Source organism: Bubalus bubalis, chromosome 12 (assembly GCF_019923935.1).
Source record: "Bubalus bubalis isolate 160015118507 breed Murrah chromosome 12, NDDB_SH_1, whole genome shotgun sequence".
Taxonomy (NCBI): Eukaryota; Metazoa; Chordata; class Mammalia; order Artiodactyla; family Bovidae; genus Bubalus; species Bubalus bubalis.
The window spans coordinates 102962320-102987762 of NC_059168.1; the positions used below are offsets into that span (position 1 = coordinate 102962320).

Below are 25443 nucleotides of genomic sequence, written 5' to 3' on the forward strand. Positions count from 1 at the left end.
TCAGGGGAGGAGAGAGTCTCCGAAGTGCCTCTGGGCCCGGCTCTGGGAGGTCACTCCCCACTGGCACCAAGCTTCCGGCCAGCCAGTCACTGGACTCTGGCCCCGCATGCAAATCAGGCCAGGCGGCGGGCCAGGCACATAGCCGGTCTTCGGGGAACGTGGAGGGCAGAGGGGGACACACAGCCTGGGGCCTCGATGGCGGGACCCTCCACCCACGAGTCCTGAAGCCTCTCTGGGGGCCGTGAGGCAGCTTACAGGCAGCACCAGGCGTCTCAAGTCAGGGTGTGCCGGCTTTATGATCCCAAAGGCGGGAGCCCTTCCAAAACAAGAGCGGGGAGGCACTCGTTGCACTCAGGAGGCACTTTGTGAGCTGCCCTGGGGTGCTGGCCGGGACTGGGAGGCTCCGAGGACGCTCTGGCCTCGAGGCGAAAGCACATGGGAGGGGCAAAGGGCAGAGGTCAAAGGTGACAGAGATGGCTCTGAGGGGGCAACCTCACTGACAGGGCCACTGAGGCCTCAAGCAGGCGAGGGGCCAGCCGGGGCTGCACGGTGCCCTGTGAGCCCTTGGGTAGGTCCCTGGTCCACCAAGGCCCACAGTCTTTTTCATCTGTCCAGAGAGTCCAGGTCCTGGCCCAGGCGCTCCGCTGCAGCTGAACTTTTCCAGGGCCTCCCTGCACCCAGGGTCGACTTTATATAAAGTCCTCAGCTAAGGCCTTGCAAGAGGGACCCGATTCCTGCTTGTGCCTCAGGGTCAGCTCCTCCCAGCTCGTCTGGTCTGAGCTGGGACTGACCCCTGCACGTCTCCGGCACAGTGGCCACCCTGAGCTGTCCCAGCCCTGGGACGTGCCCATCTCCCCACCAGGCTGTGAGGCCACGGGGAAGGCCCGGTCAGCCTCAGTGCCCACACGGGAGGTGCCTGGAGGGCCCCGGCCATGCCCGTGGGCGGGAGGCCACAGTGGTGGCGGGGGCCGGGCCCGCCACGCGTTACCTGCATAGCTGCCCGTGGCTTTGATGTACATCTGGCCGTACTGCTCCTCCACCATGGTGTCGTAGGCCTCGTCGTCCTCCTCATCCTCCTCGTTGTGGTAGGAGGTGGGGCTGTCCGTAGTGGGCAGGCTGCTGGCCCCGGGGCTGGTCCGCTCCCCCTGGGAGTACGGTGCCTGCTGGATGCTGGGGATGAGGGTGGCCAGGCTGGGCACCCCGTAGTAGGAGACGCGGGGCAGCTTGAGAGGGGCCGTGCCCGCGGCCACTGCCGAGCCGGTGGCCACCGCTGCGCCATCCCGGGGCCCCGTCTCCAGAGGGCGCTTGGGGGCCAGGCCCGGGCCGGCGGCCAGAGGCAGCTCCAGGGCTTCGTGCTTGACGCGGGTCAGCAGCGGGATGGGCACGGAGGGGGACACGACGTAGGGGGGCGCGGCGGCCGGCTGCAGCTGGTTGCAGGGGCTCTGGGGCTCGGAGCTGGCGTCCTCGATCATGGTTGTCTGCGAGTCGCAGTGGGGTGAGCTCACCTTGAACATGAGGTCGGTGCCGCGCTCCACGATGTGCTGGATCTGCAGGAAGCCGGCCGTGTACATGACCACGAGCTGCTCGCTGGCCGCCATGGTCAGCCTGCCCGTGTAGCAGAAAGACAGGATCTGCTGGAAGCAGGCAGGCGGCACCGTGCCCGGCAGCTCGAAGGCGCTCTTGCTGTTGCCGCTGAACAGGTCGCGGAAGTAGAGGCTGCTGGCGGCCAGGACGGCCCGGTGGGCCTTGAAGGCCTGGCCCTTGACCACGATGGAAACATCGCAGTAGAGGCCCAGCAGACGCTGCTCGTTGAGGCAGCCGAGCACAGTGTTCCCGAAGTTGGGGATCTCGATGTGCAGCATCTGCGACATGGCGGGAGGCGAGGGGGCCGGCCTCAGACTCTCAGCGGGGGAGCCGCCGGGTGGGGCGCATCTGCGGGAGACAGGGCGTGTACACGGGGGTCAGGGTTGGGCTCCTGGACGTCCAGCGGCCGGGCCGTGCTCCGCACCACCCCACTCTGCCCCAGCGCCCTCCTCCCCTGCCCCCCGCCCAGGGTACCCCAGCCTTGCCCCAGCCATGACGCACCAGACCAGGTCTGGCCGCAGACCCACCAGCAGCGGGACCCCGGCAGAGCTCTCGGCACTGCCCAGGAGCCCCAGCTGGGTTCCCAGCCAGGTGTGTGTGTGGGTGCCCCTATGCCACCCCAGGGCAGAGCGCAGAGCCCCTGAGGTCCGGAGACACCCCTTCCTGGCGGGGCCAGGAGGAGAGGCCTGGAGACCGAAGACGGGGCACACAGAAGGGCAGGACAGGCCGGCCAGCCACAGTGCTGGAGGGGCAAGGGCCTCTGTCTGTCTGCACAACTCTTCTCCCAGGAAAGTTAGCAGCAAAGGGAGGGGCCAGAACCCAGAGCTCGGCACTGGCACCACGGCGAAGGGGTGGGGGGCGGGGGGGGGGGTCCTCTCGGAGGCTTTGGTTTCGGTTTGCTTTTTCCCTTTTCTCTTAGAGCAGCTATGCAGAGAGCCCGCCAGGGGTGGGGGGGGGAGTCCTGCCCCTGCAGGGTGAGAAGCAGCCCCCCCTAGCCCCCTGGAGAGGCGGGCAGGGGTGGGGGGGGGCCGCCCAGAGAAGGGAGCTGGGGCAGAGAGAACTCAGTCGCTCCTCTGTCTCTGCTTCCCTCCGAGCAAAGGAGACTGCGGACTCCCCCGACCCGAGCTGCAAGTCCGACTCTGGGACCCAGCTCCCCCCTACTCGAGTTGCCTGGGGATCGGCGGCCAGTGCAGGAGTTGGGAGCCTGTCGCAGCCCCACCTGCGTGCCCTCCCGGCCCCCCACCCCCACCCCGCCGGTTCCTGCTGCCAGCCAATCCCTGCTGGCTCGCTCCCAGCCCAGGTGACTAGAGGGGTCCTGGGGGAGACAGGGGAGGGCCCCGGCCAGGGCTCAGATGCTGCCAGGGGTGTGCTGCCGGCCCCTGGGGTCTGGGGCCAGACTCCCCCGGGCCTGATGGGCCGGAGAAGGGCTGGCCCAACTCCGCGCAGTCAGAGCCCGTACAAAGGGCCGCTCTGTCCCGCGGGAGGAAAGTGCGGGCATCCGGCGAAGGAGGGCGGAGCGCGGAGACAGGAGTTGGGCAGGTGGGCGGCTGCTGGGGGGGCAGCGGGGAGAGCCCGCAGTACCCCTCCCCGCCCCCACCGCACCCCCCGGCTGCGGAGAAGTTGCTGGCCCGGCCGGTGGCACCGGCGGCGGGGAAGACCTACCTTTGGCCGCTGCCGCCGTGGCCCCGGCACTGCCCACTCAGCCTGGCAGGGGCAGGCTCGCCCGCACGCCCGGCCGGCCGCCCGCAGCCACCAGCTGCTCCGGGAATGCAGCAAACGGAGCGGGAGCCCTTGGGGTGGGGAGGGCGAGAAGAGCCGGGAGAGGAGGAGGAGGAGGGGGGCGGGGGGGCGCGAGTCTCGGCGCGGGGCTGGGCCGCGGCTCAGCTGCACCCAGCCCGGCTCTCCGGGGCAGCGCACAGCATCCAAATGAAGAGGCCGGATGCAGACGGACATTCAGGCAGCTCTCGGGAATGAATAGCCGCCTTTGATTTGGGAGCCGAAGTAAATGCCAGCTCCCAGCCCCGGCTTTAAAAAACAGTGGAGTGTTGGTGCCAGAGGAATGCACGGCTCCGGGTGTTGGTACAAGACAGACTTTTGATGACTCACTGCAATGCAAACAAAGATGGCAGAAATACTGTACTGTACGCGGGGAGACGCTTCGTGGTGCCACGGCAACTGAGACAGCCTGGAAATTTATAGTGCAGTTTTGCATATGAATTACCCAGTAAACTGCCACCCTGCCACCCAGTACAGCCAGAGTGTCAAAGCATTTAAACTATTCCAAACAGTCTGCTGGGCTGGCAGAGCCGCCTGACTCCTGGGAAGGGGTGGGGGGTGGCTGGGGCGGGTGAGGGGGCAGGGAGGCCAGGGGGTCCGAGAGAGCAGAAGCTGGTGAGAGAGGGGAGCCCAGAGGGGAGGGAAAGAAGGGAAACGAAGCAGAAAGAGGGGAGAGAGAGAGAGGAGCCAGGAGGAGGAAGAGGCGGCGGAGGCCCAGGGCCCCGCCCCCCAGTGCCCTGCAGGGCCCCACTGCCCCCCTCCCCACTTCCTGGGGTCTCGGGAGCCATGAGCCGTATGGTCCAGCCCCAACACCCCCATCCCACTCGCCCACCCAGCAAGCCACTCTGCACCCCAACTCCCGGCGCCTTGGCCAGGACAGCTCTCTTAGAGGAGTGCAACTCTGTGATGGTAGCTGGGGCCAGGCCCGCGGTGGCCAGCAGGCAGGGGCCCCCTGAAGAGCCAGCCCTGGTCCCCGGTGGACTTGGCATGGGGAGGCGGTAGGTCACCCGTGTGGCCCCACACTGTCCACGGACCGCTGAGCCTGTCCCTGGCACGCTGCCTGCCCTGCTGAAGAGAGGACAGTGCCCCCCAGCCTGCCCCGCCGCCCGGCTTCGTGGGCCCATGGGCAGACCGCTGGCCTGCCCACCCATGGGGCGTCCACCTGCAGGGAGGGGCTGGGCTGAGACGGGAGATGGCCAAGGCAGGCCTGGTCCCTGCAGCGCCCAGCATCATGGCCATCAGGGCGGCATCCCGCATGGTCCCCTCCGCGGCATCCGGAGAGAAGGAAACGGCCATCTGGAGCCTTCCCATTCACACCCCATGGGGCTCGGCTTCCGAGAGAGAGAGAGACCGTAGGAAAAGCCACCGAATAGAGAGCGGGAGGAAGTCCAGGTGTGGGAAGACCGCCCAGGGAGCAGCGGCCGCAGAGGTGGCTTTGTGCGTCCTGTATGGGGCCCATGACAACTCCGGGGTGAGGGCGACGCAGGCATGTGTGAGCAGCGTTCACAGAAACAGCACCTGCTCGGCACTCTGGGGACCTGGGGGCCACATGGGCTGAGGACAGCGGGGTCTGGCTGGGCCTCCCCCAGCTCGAGGCTCACGTGGGGCGGCCGCATCTCAGCGAGGCACTGAGGACCCTTCTTCCCTGTGCAGTCGGCCCCCCCTGGCGGCCTCTGCATCTGGAGCGCGGCCACACCACGGGTCCACGCAGATACCCATATCTGCACACCTCCGCTCGCGTGTCCCCCGCCCATAGCATCACCAGGCCCCCCCGGACTGGGCTCCCGGTATCCTCCTGGTGGTCCCCCTTCGCTGGAGCCTAGGTGAAGCCCACCAGCCCCAAGATGCGGGGTTGGGGCCTTGGGTGAGGAGTCGCAGGCATGGGCCCCTGCGCCCACTCAGCCACAGAAAGCAGGGCAGACTGGACACAGAGGAAGCCAACCTGGGGCAACAGGGGGACACTCAGGTCAAAGAACAGCAGGACCCGTGATGGGCAGGGAAGCACAGAGAGCCACGCCCTCCATGAGCTCTCCCCTGCCTGTGCTGCGCCGGGCCCTTCCTCGAGCAGACCTGCCACCTCCACAGGGAAGTCCTCCAGGTGCCACACGGGAACTTGGTGAGGCTGGGGTGGGTCTGCCCGACACCTGATGGGCATTAACCCCGTGCTGGGCATGGCCAGGGAGGGCTAAGTAAGGGACGGGCTGTGCTGCCCAGGAACACACACCACAGTGGGGACAGGCCCCCGACATGGCCCCCTGCACCCACTGCTGGGAGACTCCCAAAGACCATGGTGAGGTCTCCTGAGCCAGATGGGGCTCTTGTGCCGTGAGAGGGGAGGGGTGACCTAGCCTTGCAGGGGTAGGCAGAGGCTGTGAAGGCACAGTGGGCACTAGCCCCAGAGGGCCTCAACTGCCCAGGGCTGGGCAGGGAGCAGCCAGATCCCTAGCTGAGAGCAGGGGACAGCCTATGGAGCTGTCCCCTTCAAGAGCACATCCTGGTTCCACTGGGCACTGCCCCATGTGCCTGGCCACCTCGAACGCAGGTCCCGTGGCCTCTATCTAGCAAAGGATGCCCGCCAGGGATGGGGGTGAGGGTCACCTTCCTAAGGCGGCCGCGGAGTCAAGGGAGACGACGTTATTAGCAAAGTGCCCAGCTGGAGCCTGGCACAAGCGACGTGTAAAATCCATCTGGAGACGCTCCCTGCTGGGACCGCCCCCACCACTCCAGCCCTGCTGCACGGGCCTCCCCCCGGGGCTGCAGCCAGACCGTTCGCCCAGAGAAGGGCCACCGCTCTCCCCTGCGAGGTGACAGGCCGACCGGTCCCCAGGGACGGGGACGGCCAGCCCTGCTGTCACTGTGTCCTCAGGCCACCTGTGAGGGTGAGGCGGCCGCCCCAGCTGCCCAGCCCGGGACAGACAGCCCGGCCGAGCAGGTTTCAGGTTGCTTTCTTAGAAGCCTCAGCCGGAGCGAGAACAAAGCTGAACTTTAGGAGAAAAGAATAAAATAAAGGCTTGGTTTACACACCCAGGGCCATGAAAGCAGGATGAGCCCAGGGCCAACCCGCGGGCAGGGGCAGAGAAGAGAGAGGCGGGGGACGAGCCCAGGGCCAGCCCGCGGGCAGGGGCAGAGAACAGAGAGGCGGGGGACCTGGGCGGGACTTCCCCTTCCCACCCCTACGCGACTGCCTCTTCCTTCTGTGCCTCAGTTTCCCCTCCTGTTCTCTTCCCTTCGCAGCAGGACTCCTGGGCTGGCTACTTACAGAAGGTTCTGAAGACGTGGAGGGAACATCCGAGACCCCTAACTTCGCTCATCCCGGCCATCCTCAAAGCCACTGCAGCACGGAGCCCTCCCCTTCATAAGGCCCTTCAGAACGGAACTCACTTTGGGAAACCGCAGCTGATGCCACAAAGCCAGAGTCCAGCCCATGCAGCTGTGCCAGCCTTGGTGGGGGTGGGGTCCCACTCCACACGGACTCCAAGAGCTCCCAAGGAAGAAGCGGGGGGCAGGGGGGATTCTCTTCTGTGGGCCCTCCCTCAGGGATGGCTGAGAGCTGGGCCTGGGATGACGGCTCGTCCACCAGAGCACGACCAGGCGCCTTGCAGGCAGCATGGCCCCAGGTGGACGAGAGAAGGACGCAGGGGTACGGGCCCCAAGAGTGCAGACGCACACGGGGGCTGAAGGGGCATCCGGGGCAGGGGTGTCGGAGTCCACCCACCCTGACCCCAGAGAGCCTCCCGCAGCAGGGGCACGGCGGAGGAATGCAATGGGTCATTTCTGCAGGATCGTTACCGGTGAGGGAAAGGGAGGCGAGATAAATTACATTAAATAAAAATTATTTTGCAGGATTTAATTTTACCAATCTAATCAGAGGTCTGGACCTTGGCAAATGCACAGCCATTAAAGGCACCCACTGCAGGGGAAGGGGGGGGCAGGTGTGCCAGGAACATTCTGGAAGCAGTAAAAGGAGCACCTCCGGCCCCCAGCCCAGGGCCCATCCCCTTGGCAGCCCCACTGCCCAGCCTCCAGGCCCTGCACCTCAGGACCTCGGCGGAGGGGTCGGGGGGCAGCCGGCCTGGTGACAAGAAGGCAGGGCACTGCAGAGTCAGGGCCAGGCCCCAGTGGTCATGTCCACCAGGACCACGTCCGTCCTGCAGGGCAGCGGGCAGGTTCCTGAGTCAGCACGAACACACGTGGGCACATCAGGGCCCCAGGAATACACTCAGGCCTCCACCCGGAGGCCACAGGAGAGCATGGGGGGCGGGGGAGGGCTCCCCCTGGCCAGCTACCAGTGGAACAATGGCCTGGCTTCCCCGTTGCAGCCCAGTCTCCAGTTAGCTGGCTCTCTGACACTCCAGCTCCAGTCCCTGGCTGATGCTCTGCTTCTCAGAGGGGCAAGGGGGAAGCGGCCTGGGAGCTGACCCTCGGGAGGCCCAGGTGCCTGGGTGAAGCAAGGCTGCCCAGTCGGGCATGCCAGCCCCCCGAGAGGTGGGCGAGGTCCCACTCAGTGTGAGCCTCAGGTTTGCATTAAACTTTTAATACCTCCCCAGGCAGGGCTGGGCCGCCACGGGGCTGCTAATGGAAGGGCCGGGGCAGGGCAGCAAAGCTCTGGGTGGGGTGTCAGCTGCCAGGAGCCTCTCCCCCTGGTCCCCACCTGTGTGCTTGGCTCCCAGCCCTATTTCCTCCAGGTGGGTGCGGATGAGGAAGCCGGGGCACCCAGAGGGTGAGCTTCCTGCCCAGGCCTCCGGCCGGGACTACACTTGATCACCCACTCCCCCACCAGCTGCCTGCTTTCAAAACCCCTCATCCTGGGCAACTTAGGTCATTGGGCGGGGGTGGGAAGGGGCTGACCCTGCCAGGCAGAGATGGCACCGAGGCCTGGACTTGCCCGTGGTCCCCAGGACTCTGCTGTGGAGAAGCGACTCTGACCTCAGCCTCTGTGCCTGGCAGTCCGAGAGTCCCTGGTGCCCAGGGGAGGGGATGCACAGGCTTCCAAAACCTCAGGGTCACGTGGGTCCCCAGCTGTGGCCCCACCTCCAACACACCCCCACCCCAGGTCACTGCACCCCAGCCTGATAGGCAGAGGCGAGAGGCCTCTTGGGTTCCGCCAGGCACCTGGGCAGCCTCCGCCCAGACCACAGCCTGGACCGGCATCAAGCATAAAAGCCGGTTTTAACTGCACTAACAAATGTTTGCCTGGAAGCTTTTTTTTTCTCAAACAGAGAAGGGCAGCCTGCCAGAATCCGCAAATTCAGAAATGTGCTTCCCAGCCCTTCCCCTGCCGCCCCAGGAGGCAGGGCCGGCCCTCCAGAATGATCCCTAGCCCCCTGGGGGCCCAGGGCACTGGACTGGGCACCCACAGCCGGGGCTGGGTGGACGCACCATCGGGTGGGCTGCAGGGCCCTGCGCCACACAGCTCGTGGCCTATGTGGTGGGCTCTGACCAGGGTCCAGACTAGGGGTCTGGTGGTCCAGCTCCATCCTACATGCCACTGCGAGGGTGACTTCCTGCCACCAACAGGCCAACCTCTGACCCTCCGCTCGGACATTTCGACTTTGGTGCCGGTCGGGGGTCGGGAGCCAAATAAACAGGGCATGAACCTAAAGAAACAGCAACGGCCGGCCCCGCGGGAGGACAGTGGCCACCCCCACCAGGAGCCTGCCTAGACACCCTGTGTCCCACCGAGTGCACAGACTGGCCACTGACGGGTCCAGAAGGCTTGTGAAGAATTAAGCAGTGTTTAGAACAGAACTGACAATCTCTCCCACCTGTATTTGTAATTTAAATAACGTAAGCTTGAAGAGTGTCCCCCTAGGGCATCGTTTAATAACTTAGAAAGCCGGCTCTGCGCCTGCAGATGGCACCTTCTCCTCCCTCATGGGCTGAAGCAGGGTCTCCCCAGGTGCCCAGGCTCGAGGGCACGGGGCAGGGTCGGGTCGGGGGGCGGGGGGGCGGCGCGGACTGAGAGCAAGGGCTGCCCAGGATGGGGAGCTGGGCCTCAGGCGCTGGCTGCCCCCCCCGTGGTCCCCACAGCACCTCGACGTCCCCTCTGAGGGCCAGCAGGGGTCTTGGAAGCAGCCAGGTCTGGGTGGCGGGCGGGTGGGGGGCGAGTGTGCCAGGCCGGCCGGTCACCCAGCTCATTAACAACAGCGCCTCCATACACACTCCAGTCTTTAATATTCATAGCTCTCTTCATCTGCATATCATGCCATAAATAGTCGAGGTAAGACACAAAGCTCCCCTGCATTTCTAATTATGCTTAAAAATCTAATGTAAATCAGACCGACACAGAAATACTAAATCAGCCACTGGCGGGGCGGGGGGGCAGGGGGCAGCAGTTACACAGAGATGGGGGCCACGGCGCAGGCACCCCACCCCCACCCTCCCGGCTGGGTGGCTGCGGGGTAGCAGGGGTCCAGGCACCCCCCCGGCTTGGAGCTAGGCAGCGGCATCCCAGGCCACTCCTGAGCCAGGCTCACCCACGTGGCCCTAAAGCAGAGAGACAGCGAGGGGGCCGGGGACATGCGCGTGGCACCTCAGGGACCCCCCAGCCCTGCCCCAAGGCCGGCCAGCCTGTCCCACTGAGGGGTTCTGGTAACGGGCCTCCCTGCACCCCCGCACCTGGGGCCCCCTGGCCCGACGTCCCACACAGGGCCCCAATCCCAGGCTCCCCCTGCCTCCACACCCAACCAGCTCTACAGAAGAACCTGACTCCACAGCAGAGGAGAGTCAGAGCCCGTGTGCCCCGGCCCCAGGGCAATGCCTGCTCGGGGGAACAGAACTGGGCAGCCGGGAATCACAGGCAGAGCATCAAGCCACGGAAGGGCGTGGGGACAGGACTGGAGGGGAGAGCGGGTTCCCTGAGCCCCGGGGGGCTCCAGCCCTGCATGGGCAGGAGAGGCCTGGGGCGGCCTTGGTGCTGCCCCCCTGGGCCCAGTCCCGTCTGCAGGAGACGCAGAGCAGGGTTTCGGAGCAGATGCCCAGGGCCATTCAGAGCCTGTCAGCCCCTGTCACCACGAGTGGGCACCAGAGGGGCGTCTGGGACCCCCATGGGTGGCCCTGACACCAGATCTCAGGGGCTCTGCAACTGGGACAGTAGGCTTACCTGGACGGGGGAGCCCAGGAAGAGCAGGGCCAGAGGCAGGTGACCCGGCCTCCATCAGGGCAGGCGTCTGCCTCCCACCCCTCATCCTGGCCCCCAGCTTCCTGGGCAGCCCCAGGGGACAGACTGCTGCTCAGCACAACTTCAGCCCAGTCCCGGGCCCCCAAAAGGCAGCCTGGAGTCAGGGCCCCGGGCTGCGCACCCCTGCCCATCCTGCGGCATGGTGGGAAGGCCCCCCGAGGAGCCTGCAGGACGCCCAGGCGCGGGTGACACGGGGGTTACCCCACTGCCTTTAGCAAGATGCAGAGACGCCTGCTGCCCGCATCTGCCTGGCATCATGCCCAGACCTATTTTTAAGCCCATTTACTAGAAATCCCACAAATTAAAGGAAATACAGATAATGCAGTCAGAATCCTGGGGGGCAAATAAAAGCTGAACACAGTCATCCTCCTGCTCCAGCGTGAGAATCTCAACCACAAACCAGATCTCCCCAAAGTGCCCCGGGGAGGCAGGTGCGCCCTGCGTGAGGAGGACGGTCCAGCGCACCTGGGCCGCGGCCCACGGCGGGGCTGAGAAAGGCAATCACCTCTACGAAAAATGAAGGCCGCAAATACACACACCCGACTTTACGGCCCGGGAACACAGATCACCAGTCGCTGCCGAGAGCACGTTAAGACGGCACGTTCTCTCCCTGAGCTGAGGCCAGGCCCCCAGGACAAGCTGGCTGGCCGAGGTGAGGGGAGGAGAGGCCCAGGCCTGCTGGCCTCCAAGGTCGAGGGTCGTCCTGAAGGCTCACCGGCTCATCCGCACCTAACGTCGTCAGGACACACAGCCGGACTGCTCCTGAGGAAAACGCATCGAAGGCACAGCTGGGCACCAAGCCCTGCAGATCTTCAGGAGCCCCGGGGCCTGTCCTCCCAGCCCTCGGGCCTCCGGGGCCCCTCCCCTGCTCGCTCCACCGGCCAGGCGGCCAGGCGGCCAGGCGTCTGCTCTCCAGCCACCCCTCCACCAGAGCCTCCCCTTCTGCATCCTGACACACTGGGTGCCAAGAGACTGGGGGTTGGGGGTCTGCACAGGTGGAAGGGGAACCGCGGATGGGGAGGTGTGTGCCTGTGCATGTGCGTGTATGTGTGTGTGTGTATGTGTGCACGTGTGTGCGTGCATGTGAGTATGTGTGTGAGCAAGTGTGTGTTTGTATGTGTGCAAGTACATGTATGTGTGTGAGCGAGAATGTGCATGTGTGTTGTGTACGTGTGTGCATGTGTGTGAGTACATGCATGTGTGTATGCACGTGTGAGTATGTGTGCGCAGGCATGTAAGTACATATGTGTGTGTGCGTGTATGAGCATGTGTGTGAGTATGTGTGCATCTGTGTGAGTGACAGGCAGAAAGACACAGAGACATCCCCAGATGCCCCGGCCTGAGGTCACCCTGTGCATTCTGAGCTATCACACGGTAGGGACAAGGCCTGCCGGTCCCACCACATTCCGGGATGGAACAGACACTCCCCTGGGGGCCAGGGGGACGAAGCGGCCCCAGTGGTTCGGCCCTGCCCCAGCCCCGCCTGCCCCCGATGGCCCTGGAAGCCACGGCCATGCTCACATCCTGCCGGACGCCAGGCGGTCTCCTGCTGCAGGGGTGGGGCCGGGCGGCTGGAACTGGAGTGGGCCGCAAGTGCGCCCCCCCCATCTCTGGGACCACAGAAGGGCCTGCAACTGACATCCCCAGGTACTGGGAGCCCGCCTCACTTGATCTTATTCCGCCCTACAGAGCAAGAGGCTGATATTCATAGGGGGTGGGCAGGCCATGGAGGCGTCACCTCAGCCTGCACGAGAGGCTGGAGGTAGCAGGAAGGGCAGAGCCCCTGCCGCATCTGCTCCTGTGAGACCACCCCAGACCCCGGCCCCAATGCCACCCGGTCAGGAAAGGCCAGATAGGGAGGCTGTGCCAGCCCCGTGACGGGCAGGCAGCCGGGTGAGGGGCGAGCCCACAGGGACACGTGAACATCAATTTCAGGTGGACGGCAGACTGTTCAGAGAATTATCAAAAGCTTGGAAATTAAGCACAATGTCGAATGCTTGACCCTTCTTCATCACAGGGGCCACCCAGGGAATTGTCCCAGGACAAGGACCCCCGCTGTCCAGGAGACTCACTCGCCTGCTTGCATTCCGCCCAGGCTGTGCCCAGCTATGTGCACACTTGTTCATTTTTTTGTCCAGGAAAGATTTCAAAGACTTTTCTCCATAGAAAAGATACCCCTGGGCTTCCCTGGTGGCTCAGTGGCAAAGAATCCGCCTGCTGATGCAGGACACACGGGTTCTATCCCTGATCCAGGAGGATCCCACATACTGTGAAGCAACTCAGCATCTGTACAAGCATCCTGTCTACCATCTTTAAACACTACACGTGACAGGTGCCGGGTGGACTCACCTGCAGAAGCAGGTCGAGCGGGTTGCTGGCAAAGTCCCTGAGTCTGCCGGTGCCCTAATGTGTGGTTTGGGCCACGTCCCTTTTCTGCGTCGAGGACAGTGTTTACTTCTGACCTGTGGCTGAAGCAGTGGCCTCCCCAGTCTCGAGGGAAGCCTGTCCTCACACTGAAGGCAGAACTTTTTCTTACCTCTGAAAGGTGTCCAAGAATTACAGACTCTCTTAAAGAGCTGTATCCTTATTTGCTAATAGAGCATGAGCAGTTTTATAAGCCAAATGTTTTCAGAATTCCTGGAACATAAAGAAACTTCTAATATTTTAAAGAGGCTAGCGTGTAAGGGGGAGGGGACACTTTTCAGAGAAACCACTAGCTCAAAAAGCATCTCCATGTAATACCCCAAATTTCTGCAATCAAGGGGAATCCTGGGCAAATGAGACTGCTTTGATAATGGGTTAAAAAGACGACACGATGTCGTTGCCCTGATTTATAAATCCAGCGCATATTTCACTTTCACGACCTGGATGTGTTTTTTCACCAGGGAAGCAGTTATTCTGAATTTCCTAAACTCCATATACTGTTTCAACCAGAGAAGCTAGCATCACTTCTACGTGATGCGCAAGATCACGAAAATCATAAAGTGATAAAGTCAACTACCCTACGGAATTCTGACAAACGGGCATCAAAGTTAGTTTTGAATATGCAATACTGGAATGCTGCAGTGTTGCTTTAAAACCTCTGACAGATAAAAACAATAACAACACAAAACCAAAACAAAAAAGAAACCCTCTGTCAGACAATTCTAACATCTGTCATCTGAAAACTTGTAAGAGATAAACAACACATAAAAACACTCTGCACCTAAAAAATATTCAACCAGCTAGGAAGGGGGACACACTCAATCTGCTGGAGCACATCCGGGAAAAACCCAAAAGTGACGCCACACCCCAAGGTGAGACACTGCATTCTCCCCCCTAACATAAGGAACAAGGGGAGGAGGCCAACACTGTAGAAGCTGCATGTCCACCTGAGAGAAGTCAGGCCAGACAATGAAATGACAGAATGTAGTTAGAAAGGGGAAAGAAAACCTATCTCAGTTCACAGACGACATGATCTTCTACAAAGAAAATGCTAAGGAATCAACCAAAAGACTATTAGAACTGATAAACAGGTTCAGCAAGCTCTCAGCATACAAAAAAGATCTTCACGACTCAGATAATCACGATGGTGTGATCAGTGACCTAGAGCCAGACATCCTGGAATGTGAAGTCAAGTGGGCCTTAGAAAGCATCACTACGAACAAAGCTAGTGGAGGTGATGAAATTCCAGTTGCGCTATTTCAAATCCTGAAAGATGATGCTGTGAAAATGCTGCACTCAATATGCCGGCAAATTTGGAAAACTCAGCAGTGGCCACAGGACTGGAAAATGTCAGTTTTCATTCCAATCCCAAAGCAAGGCAATGCCAAAGAATGCTCAAACTAGTGTACAATTGCACTCATCTCACACGCTAGTAAAGTAATGCTCAAAATTCTCCAAGTCAGGCTTCAGCAATACGTGAACCGTGAACTTCCAGATGTTCAAGCTGGTTTTAGAAAAGGCAGACGAACCAGAGACCAAATTGCCAACATTCACTGGATCACTGAAAAAGCAAGAGAGTTCCAGAAAAACATCTTTTTCTGCTTTATTGACTATGCCAAAGCCTTTGACTGTGTGGATCACAATAAACTGTGGAAAATTCTGAAAGAGATGGGAGTACCAGACCACCTGACCTGCCTCTTGAGAAACCTGTATGCAGGTCAGGAAGCAACAGTTAGAACTGGACATGGAACAACAGGCTGGTTCCAAATAGGAAAAGGAGTACATCAAGGCTGTATATTGTCACCCTGCTTATTTAACTGCTATGCAGAGTACATCATGAGAAACACTGGGCTGGAAGAAGCACAAGCTGGAATCAAGATTGCCGGGAGAAATATCAATAACCTCAGATATGCAGATGACACCACCCTTATGGCAGAAAGTGAAGAGGAACTAAAAAGCCTCTTGATGAAGGTGAAAGAGGAGAGTGAAAAAGTTGGATTAAAGCTCAACATTCAGAAAACGAAGATCATGGCATCTGGTCCCATCACTTCATGGGAAATAGATGGGGAAACAGTGGAAACAGTGTCAGACTTAATTTTTTGGGGCTCCAAAATCACTGCAGATGGTGATCGAAGCCATGAAATTAAAAGACGCTTACTCCTTGGAAGGAAAGTTATAACCAACCTAGATAGCATATTCAAAAGCAGAGACATTACTTTGCCAACAAAGGTCCATCTAGTTAAGGCTATGTTTTTTCCTGTGGTCATGTATGGATGTGAGAGTTGGACTGTGAAGAAAGCTGAACACCAAAGAATTGATGCTTTTGAATTGTGGTGTCGGAGAAGACTCTTGAGAGTCCCTTGGACTGCAAGGAGATCCAACCAGTCCATTCTGAAGGAGATCAGCCCTGGGATTTCTTTGGAAGGAATGATGCTAAAGCTGAAACTCCAATACTTTGGCCACCTCATGCGAAGAGTTGACTCATTGGAAAAGACTCTGATGCTGAGAGGGATTGGGGGCAGGAGGAGAAGGGGACGACAGAGGATGAGATGGCTGGATGGCATCACTGACTTGATGGACGTGACTTTGAGTGAACTCCAGGAGTTGGTGATGGACAGGGAGGCCTGGCGTGCTGCAATTCATTGGGTCGCAAAGAGTCAGACACGACTGAGAGACTGAACTGAAGGTCACAGCATATAAGGTCAATAGATGAAAAAATCAAATGCATTTGTATATACCTACAGTGAACAATCTGAAAATGAAATTCAGTAAGAAATGCCATACATAATGATATCAAAAGCGTAAAATACTTAAGAATAAATTCAACAGAAGTAGTACAAAACTTCTCTCATAGCTCAGTTGGTAAAGAATCTGCCTGCCTGGCAGGGTCAGCCCCTTCCCACCCCCGCCCAATGACCTAAGTTGCCCAGGATGAGGGGTTTTGAAAGCAGGCAGCTGGTGGGGGAGTGGGTGATCAAGTGTAGTCCCGGCCAGAGCCTGGGCAGGAAGCTCACCCTCTGGGTGCCCCGGCTTCCTCATCCGCACCCACCTGGAGGAAATAGGGCTGGGAGCCAAGCACACAGGTGGGGACCAGGGGGAGAGGCTCCTGGCAGCTGACACCCCACCCAGAGCTTTGCTGCCCTGCCCCGGCCCTTCCATTAGCAGCCCCGTGGCGGCCCAGCCCTGCCTGGGGAGGTATTAAAAGTTTAATGCAAACCTGAGGCTCACACTGAGTGGGACCTCGCCCACCTCTCGGGGGGCTGGCATGCCCGACTGGGCAGCCTTGCTTCACCCAGGCACCTGGGCCTCCCGAGGGTCAGCTCCCAGGCCGCTTCCCCCTTGCCCCTCTGAGAAGCAGAGCATCAGCCAGGGACTGGAGCTGGAGTGTCAGAGAGCCAGCTAACTGGAGACTGGGCTGCAACGGGGAAGCCAGGCCATTGTTCCACTGGTAGCTGGCCAGGGGGAGCCCTCCCCCGCCCCCCCATGCTCTCCTGTGGCCTCCGGGTGGAGGCCTGAGTGTATTCCTGGGGCCCTGATGTGCCCACGTGTGTTCGTGCTGACTCAGGAACCTGCCCACCCCGGTTCAATTCTTATGTCAGGAAGATCCGCTGGAGAAGGGATAGGCTACTCACTCCAGTATTCTTGGGCTTCCTTCGTAGCTCAGCTGGCAAAGAATCCGCCTGGATTTGGGGAGACCTGGGTTCAATCCCTGGGTTGGAAAGATCCCCCAGAGAAGGGAAAAGCAACCCACTCTGGTATTCTGGCCTAGAGAATTCCATGGACTGTATGGTCCATGGGGTTGCAAAGAGTTGGACATAACTGAGCAACTTTCACTTCACTTCACCTCAGTATAAAACTTAAACTTTGAAAACGGCAAAACTTGGAAAGAAACTACAGATTTAAATAAATAGAAAAGTATTCATGTTCATGGATTAGATGTAACATTGCTAAGATGGGAATACTCCCCTAATTGATCGACAAAGTCAATGCACTCCTAATCAAAATCCCAGCTGACATCTCTGCAGAAACTGACAAGTTAATTCTAAAATTGATATGGAAAGGCAAGGGACTCAGAACAGCCAAAACAATTCGTAAAGGAGGAACAAAGTTAGAGCACTCATACCTCCCAATTTAAAACTTACTACAAAGCTATAGTGTGTTATTGGTTCAGTTCAGTCGCTCAGTCGTGTCCGACTCTTTGTGACCCCATGAACCACAGCACGCCAGGCCTCCCTGTCCATCACCAACTCCCGAAGTCCACCCAAACCCATGTCCATTGAGTTGGTGATGCCATCCAACCATCTCATCCTCTGTCGTCCCCTTCTCCTCCTGCCTTCAATCTTGCCCAGCATCAGGGTCTTTTCCAGTGAGTCAACACTTCGCATGAAGTGAGTGGCCAAAGTATTGGAGTTTCACCTTCAATATCAGTCCTTCCCATGAACACCCAGGACTGATCTCCTTTAGGGTGGACTGGTCGGATCTCCTTGAAGTCCAAGGGACTCTCAAGAGTCTTCTCCAATACCACAGTTCAAAAGCATCAATTCTTCGGTGCTCAGCTTTCTTCACAGTCCAACTCTCACATCCACCACTGGAAAAACCATAGCCTTGACTAGATGAACCTTTGTTGGCAAAGTAATGTCTCTGCTTTTTAATATGCTGTCTAGCCTGGTCATAACTTTCCTTTCAAGGAGTAAGCGTCTTTTAATTTCATGGCTGCAATCACCATCGGCAGTGATTTTGGAGCCCAGAAAAATAAAGTCAGCCAGTTTCCACTGTTTCCCCATCTATTTGCCATGAAGTGATAGGACTGGATGCTATGATCTTAGTTTTCTGAATGGTGAGCTTTAAGCCAACTTTTTCACTCTCCTCTTTCACTTTCATCAAGAGGCTTTTTAGTTCCTCTTCACTTTCTGCCATAAGGGTGGTGTCATCTGTATATCTGAGGTTATAGATATTTCTCCCGGCAATCTTGATTCCAGCTTGTGCTTCCTCCAGCCCAGCGTTTTTCATGATGTACTCTGCATAGAAGTTAAATAAGCAGGGTGACAATATACAGCCTTGATGTACTCCTTTTCCTATTTGGAACCAGCCTGTTGTTCCATGTCCAGTTCTAACTGTTGCTTCCTGACCTGCATACAGGTTTCTCAAGAGGCAGGTCAGGTGGTCTGGTACTCCCATCTCTTTCAGAATTTTCCACAGTTTATTGTGATCCACACAGTCAAAGGCTTTGGCATAGTCAATAAAGCAGAAATAGATGTTTTTCTGGAACTCACTTGCTTTTTTGATGATCCAGTGGATGTTGGCAATTTGGTCTCTGGTTCGTCTGCCTTTTCTAAAACCAGCTTGAACATCTGGAAGTTCACAGTTCATGTATTGGTACTGACATACAGATCAATGGAACAGAACTGAGAGTCTAGAAATAAACCCATGCATCTATGGTCAACTGATTTTCCAGCAAGGGTGCCAATGCGGTGGTGGGGGGAGAACTGTTTCACAATATAATGCGAGGCCCATGGATAGTCAAATGTAAAAGAATGAAGTTGGACCCTTACCTCACACCATATACAAAACTTAACTTAAAATGAGTCAAAGACCTACATGTAAGAGTATAGCGAAAACTATAAAACACTTCAGAAAATACAGGGGTAAACATTTGTGACAGTGGAATCTTAGATATGACATAAAAAGCCCAAGGAAACAAAGAGATAAATTAGATTTCATAAAAATTAAAAAATTCTGTGGTTCAAGGAATACCATCAAGAAAGTGAAAAGACAAAGAATGGGAAGGGATATCAGTAAGTCATATTTCTGACCAGAGACTTGTATCTAGAATATATAGAGAACTGATAACTCCACAATTAAAAGACAAATAACTGAATTTTAAAATGGGCAAAGCATCTAAAGAGACACTTCTCCAAAGAAATACATAAACGTCCAATATGCACATGAAACGATACAGAACATGACTAGCCATCACAGAAATGCAAATTAAACCCACAATGAACGAGCACTGCACACTCACTGGAATGGCTATAATAAAAAAGGCAGATTGAAATTGTTGGTGATGACGTGGTGGAACTGTAAAATGGCACAGCCATTTTCAGAAAACAGTCTGCCAGTTCTTCAAAAGGCTGAACACAGAGTTAACACATGACCAAGCAATTCCACGCCTAGGTATCTTACCCAGAAGAAGTGAACACATATGTTCATGCAGAAACTTGTGCATGAATGCTTACCACTATTCATAACGGCCAAAAACTGGAAACAACACAAAATGTCCATCAACGGGCAAATGGATAAACAAAATGTGGTCTCTCAACACGGTAATATATTGCTCACCATGAAAAAGAATGAAGTACTGATTCATGCTACAACATGCTGCTGCTGCTGCTGCTAAGTCGCTTCAGTCGTGTCCGACTCTGCGCGACCCCATAGACGGCAGCCCACCAGGCTCCCCCGTCCCTGGGATTCTCCAGGCAGGAACACTGGAGTGGGTGGCCATTTCCTTCTCCAATGCATGAAACATTGGTGAACCTCAAAAAGATGATGGTAAGTGAGAAAACCAGACAAACAAGGCCGCATGTTGTATGATTCCATTTATAGGAAATGTCCAGAACAGGCCATTTATGGAGACATAAAGGAGACCAGTGTTTGCCAAGAACTAGGAGCAGCGAAGGTTAGGGAGGGATGGAGGAAATGAGAGTGACTGATGAAAGCACGGGGCTTCTTTCTGGAGCGATGAAAATGTTCTAAAATTGATCGTGGTGATGGTTACACAGCTCTTAACAGACTAGAAGCCACTGACGTTTACATGGCATGGAATCATATCTCAATAGAGGTGTTACTAAAACACAGACACATCAAAATAAAATTTTATAAAACATTCAAGTGACCCACTGGAAGGCAAGAGAAAAAAAACAGAGAAATAATCAAGAAACAAACAGGATCAAACAGAGAAACAAACAGAATCAAAAAATAAAATAGTAGATTTAAGCCCTGACATATCAATAATTCCATTAAATGTAAATGACCTAAACAGACCAATTAAAAGACAGAGATTGAGCAGATTTTTTTTTTAGATTCAATAATATGCTGTCAACAAGAAAGTCACTTCAAGTATAATGATAAAGGCAAGTTTAAAAAGTATATATAGGGACTTCCCTGGTGGTCCAGCGGTTAGGAATTCGCCTGCCAATGCAGAGGGTCAATCCCCAGTTCAGGAGGATCCCACGTGTCTGGGGCAAGTAACCCCATGTGCCGGGACTGCTGAGCCCGCGCCTGAGAGCCTGAGCTCCACGAGAGAAACCACCGCAGTGAGGAGCCCGTGCACCGCAATTAGAAAGTACTGCATACACAGCAACCAAGACCCAGAGCCACCAAGAATGAGCCAGTAAGTTTGCTGTATTCCTGAAACCAGGCCAGCACTGATGACCCACTCATTTCCATAAAACCTCAAAATATTAAAAATAAAAAGGGATAGAAAAAGACAAATCATGCAAACATAAAAGAGAACAAAGATTAGGAATTCCCTGGTGGTCCAGGGGTTAAGACGCTGCGCTTCCCCGGCAGGGGGCACGAGTCTGATCCCTGATTGGAGAACTAAGAGCCCACACACTTTGTGGCACGCCCCCCCTTGCACCTCCCAAAAAGAAAAGAAAACAAAGGTGCTGTATTGATAGCCAATAAAACAGATTTCAGAACAACGAAAATTATCAGAGACATAGAGGGACATTTCACAGTGGTCGAGGGATTGTTAATCTCTGAGACCACATAGCAGTCTTATGTGTGTGCCAGACAACACAACAGCAAAATATGTGAAGCGCAAACAGGTAGAGCTGGGGCAAAAAAAAAGACAAATCCACTATTAGAGTTGAGGACTTCAAAACTCGCTTGAACAACTGATCATCAGATCAGCAGAGTCGCTCCGTCGTGTCCGACTCTTTGCAACCCCATGGACTGTAGCCTGCCAGGTTCCTCCATGATAGACCTAGATAATTAATCCACAAAGATACAGAGAACTGAACATCAACTAATAGGATCTAAGCAACATTTACAGAACTATCCACCCCAAAACAGCAGAAGACACATTCTCTTCAAGTACCTATGAAACTTACACCGAGATAGTCCATATTCTGGGCCAGGAAAAAAAACTGCAAGAAACCGAAAAGAACCAGAACCATACAGACTGTGCTCTCCAAGCGCAACGGGCTCAAACAGGAAATCAGTAACAGAAAAGCAACAGGAAAATCTCCAAACACCTGGAAACAAGCAACACTCCTCTAAGTCATCCGACGTCAGAGAGGAAGTCTCAAGAAAATCACATTAAAAGAAAATGAAAATATAATATACCAAAACCTGTGGGACACCACTTAAGAGCTATGAGGAGAATTTATAGCACTGAGTTCATGTACTAGAAAGAAGGAAAAGTTTGAAATCAATAAGCTCTCATCTCAAGAACTCAAAAAAAGAACAAAACAAACCCAAAACAAGCAGAAGGAAGAAAAAATAATGATAAAAATAGAAATCAATGAAACTGAAAACAGAAAATCAATAGAGGGGAGAAAAAAAATCAATGAAATGAAGAGCTGGTTCTCTGAAAAGATCAATCAAATTGGAAAGCCTCTAGCAAAACTGACAAAGAAAAAAGAGAAAAAAGACAAATCACCAATATAAGAAATGTTTCAGGTGATACCATTACAGACCGTGGAGCCCAGGGGTTGAAACCAGGTCTCCTACACTGCAGACGGATTCTTTACCGGCTGAGCTGCCAGGGAAGCCCAAGACACTGCAGTGGTTAGTGTATCCCTTCTCCAGTGGGTCTCCCTGACCCAAGAATAGAACTGGGGTCTCCTGAGTTGCAGGTGGATTCTTTACCAACTGAGCTATGAGGGAAGCCCTCCTCAACAAAGTATTAACAAATAGAAACTAGCAACATGTAAGATGAATTATATATCCCAACCAAGTGGGATTTATTCCAGGGATGCAAGCTGGTCCAATATCTGAAAATCAGTGAAACCACATGAAAATATCATTCCATGCATAAGAAAGCTGTGAAAATACTCAACATCTATCCATGATAAAAAATCTCTCAGAGAACTTCCTGAACTCGATATAGGGCATCTACAAAAATCTCACAGTTAACGCTTTCTCCTCAAGATGGGGAACACAGCAAGGATGCCTGCTCACCACTCTTACTCAACACAGTGAGATGAGGCAAGAAAATGCACACAGATTGGAAGGAAGAAATAACCTTGGCCCTGTTTGCAGATGACAGGGATGTCTTGGTAAACAATCCCAGGGAATCTACCAAAAACTACTAGAACAAATAAGTGACTGTCAAGGTCACAGAATATAAGATAAATTGCCATTCCATGTACTAGCAACTACTAAAATTAAGAATGCAATACCACCTACAATCACACACAGAAAAATATACCTACATGTACATCTAACAAAACACGTACAGGACTTACATGCTGAAAACTACAAATTCCTGATGAAAGAAATCTAGGTCTACATAAACGGAGAGACATACCATCTTCACAGATTGAAAGACTCAATGCAGCAAAGATGTCAGCTCTCCCCAAACTGATACACAGGTTTAACACAATTCCCTTCAAAATCCAAGCAACATTTTTTGTAACCATAGACAAGATAATTCTAAAATTCATATAGAAAGGTCACAGAAGTGGAATAGCTAGGACCCTTTTGGAAAAGAATTACGTGGGAGGAATCAGTCTACCTGATTTTAAGACTTACTATATGGCTACAGTAATCAAGACTGTATGAGGAGAGACAGGCCAACAAACAGAATATGGAACCCCAAGACAGACCCACAGACATGCCCCACTGATGTTTTACAAAGACGCAGACCAATCAGTGAAGGACAGACAACCTCTCAGCAAGCGGTGGTGGAGCAACACCATACCCAGAGGCCAAAAAAAAAAAAGAAGTGACCCTCAACGTAAACGTCATACTGACACAAAAATTAATCCAGAACGGATCAGAGCCTAAATGTATGACTTAAAACTAGAAGAGAGCACAGGGGAGCCTCTCTGGGATCCAGGACAAAGCAAATACTTTTTCTGTAACGAAAAACCGATAAACTTGACTACTTGACCCAAATTTAAAGCTTCTGCTTGGAACCCCTCATTGCAAGAATGTTAAAAAAAAAAAAACCAATATGGACCGAGACAAGGGTGCACGCTCTCACTCCTGCTATTCAACACAGTATTGCAGGTCCTCGCCACAGCAGGCAGGACAAGAGAAATAAATAGAAGGCATCAAGACTGGAAGGAAGGAGGCGGGACTGGCACTATGCACAGATAACATCACACTACACATGGATTTCCATACAGAAAACCCTAAGACGCCACACAAAAAGTGCTAGAAACAATCAACAAATTCAGCAAGGTAGCAGGATATAAGATTAAAATACAGAAATCTCTTGCATTTCTTTATACTGACAATGTAATATCAGAAAGTTAAAAAAAAACGCTTTAAAAATTTTATCCAAAAAATAATACTTAAGAATAAACCTGACCAAGAAAGTCAAACCCTTACACGCTAAGAACTGTAAAACACTGATAAAGGAAATCAAAGATGACTCAAAAAAATGGAGAAATATCCCACGCTCTTGGATTGGAAGAATTAATACTGTTAAAATGGCCATACTATCCAATCTACGGACTTCATGTGAGTCCTATCAAATCACCCATGATATTTTTCAAAAAACTAGAAGAAACAATCCTACAATTTATATGGAACCATAAAAGACCCAGAATTGCCAAAGCAGTCCTGAGGAAAAAGAACAAAGCTGGAGGCATAACCCTTGCAGACTTCAAACAATGCTACAAAGCAACAGTAATCAAGTAAGCTCAAACAGTAATCAAATAATCAGTAAGCTCAGTTGGTAAAGAATCTGTCTGCAACGCAGGAGACCCAGGTTCGACTCCTGGGTCCAGAAGACTCCCCTGGAGAGGGAAATGGCAACCCACTCCAGTATTCTTGCCTGGAGCACCTTATGGAAAGAGAAGCCTGGTGGGCTACAGTCCATGGGGTGGCAAAGAGTCTGACATAACCTAGTGATTGAGCTTGCAAGCACATCCAGCTTTCCCAGCATCTTTTATTGAAGAGACTGTCTTTTTCCCATTTTACATTCTTTTTTTTTCCTATTGTCCACTCTTGTCTCCTTTGTCATAGGTTAACTGACTATGGTGGTTTAGTTGCTAAGTCATGTCCGACTCTTGCAACCCCATGGACTGTAGCCCACCAGGCTCCTCTGTCCATGTGATTTTCCAGGCAAGAATACTGGAGTGGGTTGTCCTTTTCTCCTCCAGGGGATCTTCCCGATCCAGGGATTGAACTCAGGTGTCCTGCGTTTTCTGCACTGCAGGAGGATCCTTTACCGCTGAGCCACTTGGGAAGCCCAGAAAGCTGGACAGCCACATGTAAATCAATGAGGTTAGAACACACTCACACCATGTACAAAAATACAAGACACAGAGGAGGACATAGGCAAAACATTCTCTGACATAAATCACAGCCATATTTTATGATGTCAGTCTCTCCATAAAAGCAAAAATAAGCAAATGGGGCCTAACCAAATTCAAAAGCTTTTGCACAGCAAAAGAAACCATAAACAAAATGAAAAGACAACCTACAGAATGGGAGAAAAACATCTGCCAATGATGCTACCCACAAGGGGTTAAGTTCCAAAATATACAAACAGTTCACACAACTCAGTAGCAACAACAAAAAGGAACAATCGAAACGTGGGCAGAGGACCTAAGCAGACATTTTCCAAAGAAGACATATAGATGGCGAAGAGACGCATGAAAAGATGCCCAACATCACTAACTGTGAGCGGTGCAAGTCAAAGCCTCAAGGAGGGACCACCTCACACCAGTCAGAATCAGTTCAGTTCAGCTGCTCAGCCGTGTCTGACTCTTTGCAACCCCATGGGCTGGAGCACGTCAGGCCTCCCTGTCCATCACCAACTCCTGGAGCTCACTCAAACTTATGTCCATCGAGTCGGTGATGCCATCCAACCATCTCATCCTCTGTCACCCCCTTCTCCTCCTGCCCTCAATCTTTCCCAGCATCAGGGTCTTTTCCAATGAGTCGGCTCTTCGCATCCGGTGGCCAGAGCTTTGGAGTTTCAGCTTCAGCATCAGTCCTTCCAATGAATATTCAGGACTGATTTCCTTTAGGGTGGACTGGTTTGATCTCCTTGCACTCCACTAGTCTCCAGCAAGAATGGCTATCATCAAAAAATCTACACACAAATCTGGAGAGGGTGTGGAGAAAAGGAAACCCCCTTACACCGTTGGTGTGAATATAAACTGGTATAGCCAATGATGGAAAGCAGTATGGAGGTTTCTTAAAAAACTAGAAACAGAGTTTCCACACGATCCAGCAAGCCCACTCCTGGGCTTACACCCAGACAGAATCCTAACTCGAAAAGACACGTGCACCCC

General features: G+C 54.4%; 1 protein-coding gene across 2 annotated transcripts in view; it reads right to left on the minus strand.

Annotated features, from left to right (window-relative positions):
* The window catches only part of NACC2 (NACC family member 2), an 83634-nt gene that overhangs the window by 37178 nt on the left and 21013 nt on the right, over nt 1-25443 (minus strand). Inside the window, exons 1-2 of one of the 2 annotated variants that reach the window (XM_025261988.3) lie at nt 3247-3895; nt 989-1932 (exon numbers count right to left, since the gene is read on the minus strand). In XM_025261988.3, coding sequence (XP_025117773.3) covers nt 989-1871 — 883 coding nt within the window. In that variant the 5' untranslated portion in view covers nt 1872-1932; nt 3247-3895. Of the gene's footprint in view, nt 1-988; nt 1933-3246; nt 3896-25443 lie in introns of those variants that run through there. The other variant, XM_045162396.1, reaches the window with a different exon arrangement.